The sequence below is a fragment of the Doryrhamphus excisus genome, linkage group LG18 (assembly GCF_037039965.1).
Source record: "Doryrhamphus excisus strain RoL-2023G ecotype Guam linkage group LG18, RoL_Dexc_Guam_v1.1, whole genome shotgun sequence".
Taxonomy (NCBI): Eukaryota; Metazoa; Chordata; class Actinopteri; order Syngnathiformes; family Syngnathidae; genus Doryrhamphus; species Doryrhamphus excisus.
The window spans coordinates 12,931,921-12,949,266 of record NC_136374.1 but is presented as its reverse complement, the minus strand read 5'-3'; the positions used below and the strand labels follow the sequence as shown (position 1 = coordinate 12,949,266).

Below are 17,346 nucleotides of genomic sequence, written 5' to 3'. Positions count from 1 at the left end.
TCAGAGCTGGAGATCTTTCAGGGCACATTTGGCGTGCTGTTTTGTCACAAAATTTTCACTGTGCAAAGCTGAAAATGTAAATACCTCCTCTGGTGCGCCAGACACAATTACCACTGCGCGGGGTGCGCCACGCTCCACCACCATACGCCACAAAATTAGAGCCCAAAATAAAGTAACTATGGCACCTTTTCTATAACTTGGAGTATTTGCCTTATTTTGTACAAACTGCAGACTTGATATTAGTTTGAGGAAAGAGCTGCTGCCTGTATGAGTATTGGTTGATATCAGTACTGGTAATGAAGTGCTGGACAATATCCGATACTGGTAATAAAGCCAATATCGAGCAGCTCTAATTCAGACTTGCTTATAGGTTAGAGTTGCTTCCTGTCGCTCCAACACAGCAATGATAGTAACTGTTGACTTTTGGTGACATCTGTGATAACATTCTCTGGTTCTTTTAAGTCGTGTTTTATTAGTTGAAAGGGTTTTTATCATGGGACAGCTCTAAATCCACTGCTTCTCTTCCTAGTCATGATTGATCATTTCTGGCAGTCGTGTATTCACTGCTATTTATTTGGAGTGTTTTCATTTTGTTGGAAGGCGATGTCTCAAAAACACTTTGGGTTTTTTTTTGAGTTATTTACAAAGATATGCTTCTTTAGCTTTCATCTTAAAGTTTCTCCTGTGCAAACAAAACTTCCCTCAGCTCGTTGGTTAGTTACCTGGTGTTGGCAGGAGAAGTGTTTGTGTTTGTGTCGAGTGCCATATGTTTTCAACACCGCTGCAAACCCCATTGGACGGCCCGTGATCTTTGGGCTATTTTTCCTATCGAGGGGCCACGCTGATTACTAACCTGTGCTGAATGATCAGCCATGCATCGTAAAGGAATCCCCTGCCTGCATGTGCTGCATCAATCATCGTTGTTTGTTTGTTTTTTTATTTGGATGATAAACAATGATGACTGACAACCTTTTCCTGATGGTGCTTTGTTTTTCATTCATTCAGTCATTAATTTTTGTTGGCAATTGTCACAAGGGTAGTGGGAGTATGCTGGGGCCTATCCCAGTTGACTTTGGGTGAGAGGCGGGGGGCACTGTTAAAAATAACACATAGTGCAACCTTGGAAGTTCAAGACGTAGGCCTAAAATGTCTACATTTTGGTGAAAATATCATTTTGAACCACCGTCATGCAAGATGTCAGCATCTATTTTCAGTTTTCAGAGGATTAACTCCAGCTTCTGTGACAAAAAAAAGCCTATTATGCATTTACCCACCTATGCCTTTTCTACAGAACTCATAGCAAAGGTGGGATATTGTTGCAATTGTGTGCACTTTCATACAGCATAATACAAGGAGATAATTATATGACCGCATCTGGGGTAAAACACCTTATTGGAAAGCCACAATTGCTTTCAATACAAAAGGGTGGTCAGTCAGAAAAAAAACTCAGATACTACCACCGAAGGCGGAGACCTGGTCCTCAAAATTGAGGAAAATACCGTCATCCGTCACTATACTGTACTATCCATCCATTCTCTATGCCGGCTAATCCTCATTAGGGTTACAGGGGCATGCTGGAGCCTATCCCAGCTGACTTTGAGTGAGAGGTGGAGTACACCCTGGACTGGACTGGAGTACCCGGAGAAAACCCCCGCATGCACGGGGAGAACATGCAAACTCCACAAAGAGGTGGCCGAGTGTGGAATTGAACCCTGGTCTCCTAGCTGTGAGGTCTGCGCCATAACCACTGGACCGCCGTGCCGCCCTAAATAGCATTTAATTATCCAATATTGAGTGTACAATGTTGACCAAATGGTCACGGTTACTGTTATCAGTTTCTTAAATTGATAGGATGATGATGGCATCCGGGCTGCACGGTAGTGGAGTGGTTAGCGCGCAGGATAGTGGAGTTTGCATGCTCTCCCCATGCGTGGGTGGGTTTTCCGGTTTCCTCCCACATTCCAAAAACATGCTAGGTTAATTGGCGACTCCAAATTGTCCATAGGTATGAATGTGAGTGTGAATGGTTGTTTGTCTATATGTGCCCTATGATTGGCTGGCGACCAGTTCAGTGTGTACCCCGCCTCTCGGCCGAAGACAGCTGGGATAGGCTCCCCATGACCCAGTTTTGTACTGTATAAGTGGCACGCAGGACTGGATCAGGATCGGAGCCGCAACGGATTCAGTTTGAGCCCAGGATTAAACTGTAGCATGCAGCACAATCACGGCACCACCTCAACAGGAAGCCGCAACACGGACCTGCACAGGGATTGTTAAAATAACAATGACTGAAACCTGCGTTCCCTTCCCCTTCTTAACATCCACAGCTGCTCTTGTTCTCTCCCTTTGTTAATATGTTCACAAAGTAGTCCTTTGTTTACTCTGCCGTGAGTCGCAAATTGAACAATTCCACATTGTCATCATCAAGTTTTAATAGTAGTCATCTGTAGAATCACACCGCGACTGTTTTAATGCAGCCATTGTGGAGTCGTTAGGATGCGGTCGTGTTCCAGCCAGGGACAGTTTTAGGTCAGAATGTTTTAAATTTGGACATTTCCACGTGCATTGACATTAATTATTAAAAATAGAGCTGATGTTGTAAGTCTTGGGAGAAGGGGAATCAGCGCTCATTTGTACCGCATCGAGATCGTTAAGTTGGTTTAACACAGCAGTCGGTCGACCAGGAAAGCGTCTCCCGAGGCGTCATCTTTGGTGAGTATGCAGAAAGAGACCGTGATAGCGGGGAGTCTTATCACCCCCGAGTCACCAGACGGACCTAAACTGATGGGCTTGCTATGTTTAGCACTCTTGAGAGGTGCTTCAAAGAATGTGCTGGAAGGCCTCTCAAAGGGGCCAGTGAGACCACCAAGCTCTAAGTAGGGGTTTGGGGGCATATGGCCCGACATGGGAGAAAAGTAAAGATTTCATTGGAGTTGTTTCCCACGTGAAAGTCGGTTTTAAGATCTTGAGTAGAATTGCTGCTTTATACTCTACACATACAATGCACAGTGCAGTCTAATAAGGCTCTATTTAACGCCATTATAAATTCATTCATTCATTTTCTACCGCTTATGCTCACGAGCATCGCGGGGCCAGCTGGGATAGGCTCCAGCCATTCATTCATTCATTCATTCATTCTAAATATAAAATAACACATTTAAAGTATATATCAAAGTCAACTTTATTGTAAAATATGCTGTACATGCTCGACATACAGCATGCATGAAATTTATATACATTAATATTTATATATACATATATATATATATACACATATATATATTTGTATAAATATGCAAAAATAAATGTAAGATTTATAAAAATTAATATAAAAAAGTAGAAAAAATAGATGCAAAACTCATTAAATATACTAATAAAATATAAAGTTATAAAAAATGTATAAAATACAAATAAAATAAAGATATGAAAATAAATACAGGTGCTAAAATTTAACAATGGGGGCTCTAATAATGTTAAAAACTGTACTTAGAAGATCATATACAGGTTTTTTTTATGCCAAAACTACAAAAATATTCTATAAAAATATTCATATTAAATCATACTTTTTGAGTTCGGGTCCGGGATGAATTAACCACAATAAATGAGGGATGACTAGTAATACAGTATGTCAAAATTTAAAAAAAATATATAAATAAAACTGCAAAAAGACTGTATTGATAAAAAAAATAACTACAAATAACAAATATAAATCTTCTTTCTCGTTGGGCTTTTCCCTTCAGGGGTCGCCACAGCAAATCAATCAACTCCATCCAACCCTGTCTTCTGCATCTGTATTTCTCACACCAACTACCCAACCATCTCAGTTTGGCCTCTCTGACTTTATCTCCAAGGCCTCCAACATGTAATATCCCTCTGATGTATTTGTTCCTGATCCTATCCATCCTGGTCACTCCCACCTCCAGATCTGCTTCCTGTCTTTTCCTCAGTGGCACTGTCTCTAGATCAAACAACATTGCTGGTCTCACCACAGTTTTGTACACACTAACAATGACTGTAATAACAAATGTAAATATATATATTTACACCAAAATTTTATGTTGGCAATTTATTTTCCTCGATTTGATGCTGTCCATTGCAGTACATTTCCACTCATACAACTCATTACAACAGCAGCAGACTTTAGACTTTAGATTTTGTATTGGCTCATTAAATGCATGAACTGTACTATCTTCTAAGAAGGATGGATTTTCTTTCCTCACTGATGTACAGACATTAGTGTCACTTGGTCGACTGCAACTTTGATAGAAACGAGTAGAATGATGTCACAATCAAGCAGCAAACATTGACACCATTTAGAAAGATGCTCAATGAATTATTCTTTCATAATTCAACAAGACGAAACAGCGCAGTGTTATCATCATCGTCAGTGACAACAATGGCAAGACGCTCTCATGTCAGCTCCAAAGTAGTTGAATACAATTTGTCAGTGTTGAATGTCATGTGTTCATGACATAAAAAATGAATGAAAAAGTTCCTCTGAGCATTTAACTGACACATTTTGAAGTGGATATGAATGGTTGTGAACCGTCCGCGCTGCTGATCATCACTTCCTGTCGTGCTGTCACCAGCTACATTCACGTAAAGGCTGAACCAATGTAGCACACATGACTCGATTTAAGCATCATTGTTCGGGTTAAACTGCTTTCCGAGTCAACACCTTATTAAGGCATCGCTGAGGTCTAAGTGACGGTGTTTGTACGTGTTGGGGACAAAATGACACCAAGTTACAGGATTTAATGTGACACTGGGTTCTACTCGAACAAAGCCAAAGGTGAAAGCCGAGACTCTGCTCTAAGTGGGACGGCATCACGTCTCATCAATTAAAGAGTTTGACAACATGTAGAGTTACAGCGAGCACGGCTACCTCCAAAATCAATACATGTCCTCCAGACCAGCATGCACAGCAGTCACACAGAGAAGGGGGGCGACTGCAGGACAAAAGAATCTGTTTAGTTGTCATTTTACCAATTGGTATAATAAGCAACTCTATATTGTTACATGGAAGTAGGATGACTTTCTAGAACATACATGAACAAGGACCTCCACTATGGCCAATTCTAGTTCACACTTAGTTACCCCACCATAGACACAGTTTCTGTGAATTTTCATTCATTCATTCATCTTCTATCACTTATCCTCACGAGGGTTGCAGGGGTTGCTGGAGCCTATCCCAGCTGTCTTTGGGCGAGAGGCCGGGTTACATGCTGGACTGGTCGCCAGCCAATCACAGGGCACATATAGACAAACAACCATTCACACTCACATTCATACCTATGGACAATTTGGAGTCGCCAATTAACCTAGCTGTTTTTGGAATGTGGGAGGAAACCGGAGTACCCGGAGAAAACCCACGCATGCACGGGGAAAACATGCAAACTCCACACAGAGATTGCCGAGGTTGGGATTGAACTCGGGTCTCCTTGCTGTGAGGTCTACGCGCTAACCACTAGACCGCCGTGCAGCCCTCAGTGAATTTTGTTTATGAAAATGGATAGTGAGGAAAATCTATCATCGCTCTCATTTGTTTGCTTTATTTTTGAGAAAAGAGGCACCAAACAGTCGCTTGTGTCGCTTGCTAAACATCTTAAAGGGGAACTGCACTTTTTGTGGAATTTTGCCCATCATTCAAAATCCTTATGTGAAACATGCACATTTTCTGTGCCTTATAATATGAAAAAATGTGTTAATTTGAGCTAGCTTACAATACTGTCATTGGGATGCACCTATTTTGACTATGACGTCCTCTAATAAAAACCTCTAACAACATTGCATCGTTTGATATACATGCTGGTATCATGCATTAACACGTACACTGATGCTAACATGTACTAGTTGAAGTATCTTACTGTAGTTTGATGATTTAAAACACTACGAAATATTTTTTCGAGGCGTATTGATACACATACTTATGCTAATTCCTTCAATAACAACAGCAGCAACAACACTTCTGATGTCCGCTCTCATTGGGATGGCTGTGTCTTCCAGCACAAGACGTGTGCTACTCTTTTGCCCTAAATCTTCCAAGCCAGACTGGTACTTACAGTACTGCAGCTGATATTGATGGTTATTGGATTTTTGGGGCAATTATCACCTTGTGACACCGTGAACTAAATAAGAGACAGACTTAACCTGCTTGGTAGATCAATAGAAGTGATTACTATTAGTGGCATTACTATTGTTTATTCTGTGTACAATATTTCCATCATCGCTAATGGTTGCCATGTTGAGGACCAACACCTTGAAGAAAGGTTTTAATTCCAAGTAGAACGCGGCTCCATTTTCGGATGTTCATCTGCATGGTTAAGCAGAGTGATGGCTCTCACTCTCTGCGGAAGACAAAGCCAAACTTATTGAACCTCTCCATTCAGTCCGCTGTCAAAATATTAAAGGTCAAATCTGAGATATGGAAATATTATGGAGAGGTCCAAAGCTCACAGATAATATCGTCAGCCTTTAGGGGCCGAACATTTCACCTTCTGGAGACGCTGCACAGGAATTAGAGCCTGAGCAAAATAATTTAAATGCCATAGATTGTATTTTAGTAAGCTAATATGGTGACCTAGTTTTGCTACAAGTTATTTCTGGAATTCAAGGGTGTTTTGCTGCAACTTGTGGCAGGGACTTGTAGCATAACTGTGATAGTTAGCAAAGGAATACAGACTTAAATACTAATAGAGTCATGTTAGCCATGCCTTTGCTGACTGCATGCAGTGTTAAGGTAATACCTTCATACCTGCAAGCATTCATTCATTCATTTTCTACCGCTTATCCTGCATTATTATATATATACTATATATCATATATATATATATATATATTGCAGGGGGTGCTGGAGCCTATCCCAGCTGTCTTTGGGCAAGACGTGGGGTACACCATGGACTGGTCGCCAGCCAATCACAGGGCACATATAGACAAACAACCATTCACACTCACATTTATACCTATGGACAATTTAACCTAGCATGTTTTTGGAATGTGGGAGGAAACCGGAGTACCCGGAGAAAACCCACGCATGCACGGGGAGAACATGCAAACTCCACACATAGATGGCCGAGGGTGGAATTGAACTCGGGTCTCCAAGCTAACCACTAGACCGCCGTCCCGCCCGCCTAGCAACCAGAATTTTACATTTAACTTGATCTCAAGTGAACCGAACCACACCAGAGTTCATAAAGAAAGAATATGAAAAAGTTAAAGTCACCATGATCAATGAGTGGATCAGCCAAATTGACATTAATAATCAATGAATTTGACTGATGAGCAAGTACAGTATGATGCAAAACTATCGTGATAAATCACAGCGAATGAACAAACATAGACGAATGAGGTCTCATTGTGAAATGGAATAATAGAGATAATAAATTAATTCCCACCAGTGTAGGAGACACAATGCATCAATTGGAATGATGGCGTAAAGGCTCTCATTGTTTGTCGCCGTGCCGCCGTTCAATCTCATAGCGCTGAAAATCAGATTTGTCGTATCATTATGCGGGAATTGCTTTTCTATTCAAGAGGCGCGCCTATTTGCTGCTCGGCTCGCTTCAACAGTAACAAAGTGAAACTTTAATCTCCTCCAGTGTCAACAACGGCTGGCGGCAATTAGGGGAATGTCTGGCTAGCGCTGTGCTGCCTTGGAGATCTCCACAAGGGTTCAAGCGCTTCCCGCCATGCTGAATGTAAACAATAACGCTCCAAAGTTTCCTGCTGACATTCGCAAGAGCATTGAGGGACATGAGTAGCGTACATCAAGCGGCTTTAAGGGACACTTGCGCCTCCATTTTTATGCATTTCTTCTTTATAGTATATCGGATATCAGTTAGAAAGCCGATATTGAGCATTTCTTGATTAATTATTAAAAATATATTGATTAATTCATTTTTATTTCAATCAAGTCCAAGGTTTGGAGGCACTTTGAACTAACTAATGCAATCATTAAATTAAATTAAATTAAATTAAATTAAATTAAATTAAATTAAATTAAATTAAATTAAATTAAATTAAATTAAATTAAATTAAATTAAATTAAATTAAATTAAATTAATCTCTGTTTTTAGCAGGAACCAATCACTAGCTCACAATGAGCATGTCATCCCATCGGAAATCGCCGGGGTGTCATTACTCAATATAACAGTCTGAATCACAATGTCATCTTAGAAAGAATGTTAAAATCATCACGCAGCAACTTAACACTCAAAAGGTAGATAAAGAAGATAAGTGGAAATTCATTCAGCTGCCTCTGTCCGCAGAGAGTCACCCCCTCTGGTGGACAAAGTGAAAGTTATATTGGGTAATGACCTCCTGTGATTTCCGGTGGGTCAACAAGCTTGTAGTGAATTTTTTCATAGCTCATGATTGGCTCCTGTCAAATAAAGAGCTGCCTGGCCCTCACAAAATTGTGTGTGCCACAAAATGTCATTTTATGACATGGACATGTGCGGCTTTTATGGGTAGAAATCCATTTTCTTTCTAAATTTAGGGGGTGCAGCTTAATATTATATTAAAGGTATATTATATTTTTTAGTCATTGGCATCCTTGGGAATAGAACTATATTTCTAATGTGAGTCTTGGGCTGTGGTAAACCTGGTCTAAGTACATCAGATATGCTACAAAGGCACCCTTGACCGGGCCTTTCAACAGTGTTGGTGGACAAAAAACGACCCCTGCAAAAGGAAAAGATGGGCCTCTCAACAGGTAAAAATAGTCTGCCTCCTGTCTTTTTGTGAGGCGTCGATGCTTCTTCTTCTCCTGAATGCATCGATCCAAGGTTACTAGGGCATCTTCAAACGTGTTTTCTTGCGTTTGAGGCAAAACACTAAAAAACATTGCCCGGCATCGCGCCAAAATGTTAAAAAGGAAAAGAAATGTTTTGATGTTGGAAGATACATCATAATATTGACATTAGTAAAGAAGTGACAATTATAAAAAAACATACAAATATCAAAGAAATGAAATAAATTCATGAATAAAATAAAATAGTGGGGTGTTGGAAACATGTATCAGATGGATTCAAGGCAGGAACACATGAAAGATGTTGAAGTATTGTGGATTTTTTGTTGAAGGACAAACACCTGAAGGGCCCAATAATTCCGACTAGTGCTGCATAGGAATGAAATAACCGTCCGTGTCCTGTCTGTGTCCTTGCAGATAATGCAGGAAAACAACAGTAGCAAGTAAATATAATGCACCTTTCTCACTATACTCACTGATATTTGACTTCAAATATCGGGGTAGCAATTGAGAACTCAATGCATGTTAGTGTGTTAATAATTCAGAATATCCTAATCAGCTAATATGAAGAAATTAAAGCACGGGTTTCCAAATGGAGGGTCAGGACCCAAAAGGGGTCTTCTTCAATTGGTTGCCTAATGTGATGCTGTGGCCATCACAATATGCCTCCATCGCTCCCTGTTCTTGTCAAGCCCCTATTGGTCCATTCCAAATTTTATGTACATTCAACAAATTACCAAGCAAATTAATTGATTTGATTAATTAACTATAAACTGATCTTTTATGCTGCCCATTATGATAGTGTTTATTATCACCATAAAGGCAGTGTTTGGCAGAAGCTTACATTTTTATCATTTATCACATGTTTTTACTCGGCTCATTTTACCGAGTCGTGTTTTCATGACTCACTCACTAAAGTCGAGTCAGGTGTTACGGCAAAAAAGAACACACAAAGAGACCAACACCTCAAGGAGATGGTTGACCCTATGCAGCGATACTGGATCGTCCTTAAAGGAATGCAAGACATGCATGCACACATTAATGCACATACACATACATGTAGGCATACATATACATATACACACTCGTAGTACATTATGCTATTCATTTTATTACAGTTATGGCGATGTCAACAATAAGATTGCAGTTATTACAATTTTGCCACTGTGACACACTCTGGACTGGTCGCCAGCCAATCACAGGGCACATATAGACAAACAACCATTCACACTCACATTCATACCTATGGACAATTTGGAGTCGCTAATTAACCTAGCATGTTTTTTGATTTATTTTCTAACGCTTATCATCATGAGTGTCGCGGGCGTGATGGAGCCTATCCCAGCTGTTTTTGGGGCGAGAGGCGGGGTACACCCTGGACTGGTTGTCAGCCGATCACAGGGCACATATAGACAAACAACCATTCAAACTCACATTCATACCTATGGACGATTTGGAGTCGGCGATTAACCTAGCATGTTTTTGGAATGTGGGAGGAAACCGGAGTAAACCCACGGGGAGAATGTGCAATCTCCACACAGAGATCCCCAAACAGAGAATTGAACCCGGTCTTCCTAACTGTGTGGCCAACGTGCGGCTACAATTTTCCCTGGCAGAAGAAATCTTAGCATGGTGGTGGCACGATGTAGGATTCAGCACTACAAATCCACCTATCCGACTCACTAATCTCAGGTTCACGATTCAGTTGTTGCAGCGTTAATGACGGAGTCTGCCTTGGTGGAGGTATGCACATTCCCTGGATGCTTTTGCTGTTTTTTTATGCTGAAATGCAACCTCATGCAGTCTTACCTAAGCATATTCAACTAGCTACAGTATATGAGTTGTTTATTTCCAATGTGTGGAAACACATCTCGGCTTAGCTGTAAGGACCTCAAATGCCATATTTGGCCTGTGGTACAATCTGCCATATTGAAAGGATCAGTGATCTTACCTGCAACAACAGATGCTTTTACATTTGGAGCTCCCTGCCGGTGTGCGCTGATCTGAAAGCTGTCACAATTACATATGCTAATGTGGGCAACCATTTGCATGTGTGCATCACTCCGATGCCTCACTATGCACCTTTCATTGGAGACTGGCTTGGAGTTGAGCTACATCCCTTACTCTTACTCCTCATCTTAGCAGACATTTCGAACAATTGTACGCTTCCAACTTTGTGGGAACAGTTTGAAAAATAGCAATTTTTTCCAGAGTACAAAAAGCAAGGTCTATAAAGTCATGTTTGCATGACCTTTAAACCCCATCAGACAGCTCTGGGATGAACTAAGGTCCGACATCAGTGACCTATGGCCTCGCAAATGCTCATCAATCCTGTAGAATGTTTTCTCACAAGAATGGAAGCTCTTGTGAGCCGAACAGGAATGATGTCAAATTTTCACATCCTGTTGGGGTAAAGCCTGGCATCCCAATTATTGTACACATTTTTGTACACAGCACAATTAATAGCCTGTATTGTAATTTATATCATTAGCTTCATGTTTCTTGTTGTATCGTCACAAAAACATTAATTTTCTACTGCTTTTCCTCACGAGGGTCGTGGGGAGCCTATCCCAGCTGTCTTCGGCCGAGAGGCGGGGTACACCCTGAACTGGTCGCCAGCCAATCATAGGGCACATATAGACAAACAACCATTCACACTCACATTCATACCTATGGACAATTTGGAGTCGCCAATTAACCTAGCATGTTTTTGGAATGTGGGAGGAAACTGGAGTACCCGGAGAAAACACGGGGAGAACATGCAAATTCCACACAGAGATGGCCGAGGGTGGAATTGAACCCTGGTCTCCTAGCTGTGACATCTGCGCGCTAACCAATCGACTGCTGTGCAACTTACCATAAACATAAGAACATCTAATGAATGACAATACTACATCATTTGCACATCTCAGCTGTTAGCAAACATCTTGACAAGTTGAGCGAGCGACTGACATAAAAAAGAGTTATTTCTAGTTTCAGACTAATAGTTACAGCTCGTATTTGCAGCAGGTTTTGCTGGTTTTAAAGATGGCTGAGCTGTTCTTAGTCCAGGTCAAATCCCCGGAGATCTGGACTCCCAAGAATCTGAAGTCATGAACCCTCTCCACGTCCTCGCCGTTGATGTAGAGGGCGAGATGATCACTTTTCATCCTCCTGAAGTCCATGATGATCTCTTTAGTCTTTCTGGTATTCAGATTCAGGTTATTTTTAGAACACTGAGGTGTCGTCTGTGAATTTGATGATCATATTGTTCCTGTAGGCCGGACTGCAGTTGTAGGTGTAGAGACAGTACAGCAGGGGGCTCAGGACACTGCCCTGTGGTGAGCCAATGCTTAGAGTGCGTGTGGAGGAGAGGTGGAGGCCGAACCTCACTTTCTGGGGCTTGTTGGTCAGAAAGTCCATACACCAGCTGCTGTTATACCTTGAGAAGATATACCCAATGCATGCAGATGTTTGCTGAAATGTTATGGTTGGACTCACTTTTGTGTTTTACTGTACATTCTTTTATGTTAGTATTTTTCTCTGCTCAAGGTCATGGAAGTGAAGAACCTCAGAGACTCTTCTGTTGTTCTGTTGTTCTTCTAGCGTCTCATTCAATTCATTTAAAAAACGTATTTCCTCCCGTTGCAGATCCCGCAGGTGAGTTACGCCTCCACGGCTCCGGAGCTCAGCGACAACACACGCTACGACTTCTTCTCTCGGGTGGTGCCCCCAGACACGTACCAGGCACAGGCCATGGTAGACATCGTCAAAGCTATGAGGTGGAACTACGTCTCCACAGTGGCCTCGGAGGGCAACTACGGTGAAAGCGGCGTTGATGCGTTCATTCAGAAATCCCGGGAGGACGGTAAGTACGCTCGTGCCTCGTATGTCACGGCTGTGGGAGGTAGAGCAAAGAATTTCCTCTCAGTTTATCCTTGTGAACATACTGTGCTGTGCTGTGGAAAATTGGTGAGGCACGGAGACCTGCTAGCGCAAATCAATTAGTTCCAGAACAAGGAAACGACTCTGATAGAATCTTGGTAATACTTCATGGTCACTTTAAAGTGGTTATGACGTAACCGCATTTCCACCTCATATGATATGTAAATAGCGCTGGGTGCAGCTGATCCTATTAAGAGAGTGTGTTTCAGTCAAATATAGTCTGCTATCTTCATCCGATTTTTGGAAAACTGGATTGCGCTTGAATGAGGCATGAAATCCACTTGTGTATTGATTAGCCTTGTCTCTTTTAAAACCTTCCTCTTGTGTTAGTTTTCTGGTATCATCTCTTATGTTAACAGGTTGGTTTTGACCCGTGTATTAAATCAGCTATAAAATACACTAAAAACAATAAGTTACCATCAAATTTGCTTCTCATGTCTTGGTTACCTTCTTAGGCTTCCTCATAAATGAAAATGTTGGTTTTTATACTTTTGGTGTGGGCATGGAGGCCTTTTTTTTGTCACTATACCCCTCGATTTCAATTTTCAAAAATGGTAAAAATGAACGTCAAAAGAATCATATCAATAAATTGAACATTCTTTTGTTACCTGGCTATTACTGAGGGCTGTTACACCCGCAAACGTAATAAACCACAAACGTAATACAAATCTGTAGCTTTGAATGTAATAATCCCGCAAATGTAATACATTTCCCACAAACGTAATAAAATATGCCTACTGCAAACGTAATACTGAATTTCATGCAAATGTAATAACTATTACATTTGCAGGAAATTTTGTTTGTGGGCGTACATGTGCGTTTTAGTTACAGTATATTATTGTATGTGTGATTTTGTGTGTATACGGGGAAGAAATAATCAAAAGAAATAATAAAATATATAATAATAGTAATAATAATTTTATTAAAACAATTGCAATTATCACAAACATGTTATCGTTTTTAATTAAATTAAATTAATTAATTAATTAATTAAATTAATTATAATTTAATAATTAAAGATTCCTTTAATGCATTCTAATGATAATATTTTTTCCACAAAAAAAGAAAAAAAGAATTATCTTGTTAAAATCCTCAAAATGACATCTACACCTTTTTTTTTCCTTTATTTGGGCAAATATATGAATCATAACAGTGCATTTCTTACATCAATCAAAATATAACTTTCCATTATTTACATTTGTATTCAACTATCTGATCCCAAGCCCAAAAGGAGTAGGCTGAAGCAAAAGCTTATAAATGCCTACCCCTTTTTGCAAGATATAATCATGTTCATGCCACTGTCTTGTTTCCCCTGTTATTATCATTGTAATATTTTTATTATTATCATTATCATATTGTTATCATCTTTATCATTATTACCATCATTATAATCATCATTAATATTACCAATTTCATCATTATAGTTAACAATTTTGTGATTTTTTTTTCACCTTCTCCCTCATTAAAAGAAGAAAGAACAAACAACAACCACAAAAATCATTATTTTGTCTGATATTACATTTGTGGGAAGTTACTACATTTACAGTTTTTCACGTTCCACTTTCATATGTAATAGTTATTACATTTGCAGGAAATTCAGTATTACTTTTGCAGTCGGCAAATTTTATTACATTTGTGGGAAATTTATTACATTTGCGGGATTATTACATTCAAAGCTGCAGATTTGTATTACGTTTGTGGTTTATTACGTTTGTGGGCAGTTATTACGTTTGCGGGTGTAACAAGGGCTATAGAACATACCTCTTAAACCAATTCATTTATTTTCTCATGTTAGTATTAATCACTAAAGAAACATCTATGGTGTTCGGGTCAATTTCGACCCATATATATTAAAACCACATTCCCTCTTCTAGTCATTTGCACTGCATTATTTGCCAGACATGGTAAGATGAACACCGTAACTCGGATATCCGGAGACAACCCACCATCATGTTGGAGAGGTTTATTTCTGTGCACAGCATGGCTAAATAAAGTAACAAAATGCTGAAGAACATACGTTCGCCAAGCTTTTGATCTGCTCTAATTGGGTGGGTGTCTGACTGTTCACGATGGAACTGTTCTTGGCACCCAAACGGCAGCCAACGGAAGCCAAGCTATGACATTTCCTTGCCAAATTTCACTGCTGTGTTTTTTTTTTTTGTGCAATGACAATAAAGGAAGTCTAAGTCTAAGCACAATGGCAGTTTGGCAACACCACAAACTCTACTGCAACTCTCACTGGCTCTCACGCAGAGTCACTTAGATGCCAACCAGGACTGTAGCTTTACACTGTAATTCCTGCCTGTCATGAAATTGTATAAGCAGAAATAAATACGAGTACTGAATCACCAGTTAAATCCTAAATCCATATTTCCTCCCAATGAGAAGTACTCATCGTTAAAACCTCGCCGTGTTCAACTCGCTCTCCAGACTGTGAAACAGTTTCAAGCTGATATTTCACTCTGTAAGTATTATTAATCCACCACCGGCACCTTTTGTCCACTTGATTTACTTTGCTCCATTGTTTAAAGCTTAATGTTTACAGAAAGCAGTAAATTATGTGAGTCAGCTGTTTCAGCACCAGCAGCGCACCAGGCTGCTTTGAATTCATCGTCTGGCTTTTTTGCTTTAACAGAATGAGAAATAAAAGACGGACCCGAGTGGGGGAAGGTACAGAATATGAGAAAAGCCGAGACCACAAGGGGGTTTTCATTTCTGCTCCTCAAGTTTAGTTCGCTTAGTAAACATTTGGGCTTGGGATGTGCTTTCTTGGCACGTTTCCAGATTATCTCTCTGTGAGCTGACCCAGGATGCTAGCTCCTCATTTGCCACGTTTACATAAGGAGTTTTTCTCTTTCCGAATGGAATCTTTCCGAATGACCTTTCCGAAAGCAATGGTATACATCCATTCATTCATTCATTTTCTACCGCTTTTCCTCACAAGGGTCGCGGGGGGTGCTGGAGTCTATCCCAGCTGTCTTCGGTCGAGAGGCAGGGTAGACCCTGGACTGGTTGCCAGCCGTATAATATTAGTATACAGTAGTATTAGTATAGTACTTTCTAATTGGACAATAAACTGCAGAGAAATGTCAAAAAACAGAACGCGCACGATACTCCGGGCCACCATAAAGCGGGTGTATGCTAGTTGGGAGGTGCTTGTCGCAGCAGAGAGGTAAAGCGTCTCAGAAACTCAAAACTGAAAGAAAATAAGGAGGACTTTTACAACAAAGTCACATAGTTTTTCACGGAGAAGGAAAAGGTACAAGTGACTTTGTGTCATTGAATCTTTTGTAGCGTATTCAGTGGAAAATCTTAAATTGGATGAGTTGTACATTTGGATTTTTGCAATGAATACATTTTTTTTTACATATTTGAGGCTATAATTCTGCATTATATGTCCTGTTCCCGATTTGAAGATGGAATAAATACGGCAGTGTCAGTAGTGTTTACAAATGTATATATTGTAACATTGAGAGTAGTTTTTGGACATCTTTAAAATTCCTTTATGCTGATTGTTTGGTTTTGCGTGTTTTTAATTTGGGGTAGGATGGTTGATTTCAAGTAAAGTCAACTTTATTCATATCACAAAAAAGTCTCAAAGGCCTTTACAAGCTGGCAACAATGGACAACATTCCCTGATCTGAGCCTTCATCCGGGCAAGGAAAAACTTAAAACCCCATTTTGGGGGAAAAAAATCCCTATACTAGTATGGTAGTACTATGCTTATACAGTATTGTTGCGATGAATAGATAGATAGAATGGTAGCAGATGTAATTGGCTAGTTTGCATACTCAGTGAAGGCTAGCATAGTCATGTATTGATGCAGGTCCAATTTAAGGTTTCCTATTCTCTAATAAATTTATATTAGTGAATATTAGTCGAATGTTTGCGTAGAGCCCGAGTACCGACTCAAAACTCTCTCAGTAGAGATGTTGATTACTGCGGAACATTCTCCAATAGATGTCATTAATCAACTTAATGAAACACAGTGTCAATAAAAGTCCTAACAAGATTCCCTGGCAAACCTGACACCCACATGAGAAACCCTGCTAATGGAGTCACCGCCATCCCCATTTGATGAGAACGATGATGAGCGGCACTGGATGGATGAATAAATGTACCATGTGGGGAATGCATAATGAACAGGGGAATACAAAGAGCTTCCAACACGGGTCACCAACGTTTTTGACACAGGGAGCTACTTTTTGGGTACTGATTAATACAAAGGGCTACCAGTTTGACACAAGCTTCCGAAATTTGCCAATTTGCTCAAGTTACCTTTAATTGCATGTATAATGGTAATGGTTTAATTTCATTTGAACATGCATCAGATTACAATTGAATGCATCACATAATCAGTTCACAGTTCCACATGTCCAAAAGGAGTAGGAAGAAGCAAAGCTTATTAAATCCTACCCCTCCATCTGGTACTTTTACAATCAGTAACTGTTACATTTGTTCACTTCCTGCTTTCCTAATATAGTTTACGTTTTTATTTAAAATTTCAGATCCAAATGCATATTCGAGCAATTGTTCCACTTATCTTAAGATTTTGATCAGGTCTGTACATATAAAAAAATTTAAAATTTAAAATTTAAAATTTAAAATTTAAAATTTAAAATTTAAAATTTAAAATTTAAAATTTAAAATTTAAAATTTAAAATTTAAAATTT

The 17,346-nt window shown here is 39.8% G+C and overlaps 1 protein-coding gene across 2 annotated transcripts in view; it reads left to right on the top strand.

Moving 5' to 3' along the window:
- LOC131105877 (metabotropic glutamate receptor 4-like) overlaps positions 1–17,346 on the top strand; it is a 171,738-nt gene that overhangs the window by 76,918 nt on the left and 77,474 nt on the right. For both annotated transcript variants that reach the window (XM_058054323.2, XM_058054320.2), the window contains exon 3: positions 12,380–12,596. In XM_058054323.2, the coding sequence (XP_057910306.1) occupies positions 12,380–12,596 (217 nt within the window). The remainder of the gene's footprint in view (positions 1–12,379; positions 12,597–17,346) is intronic.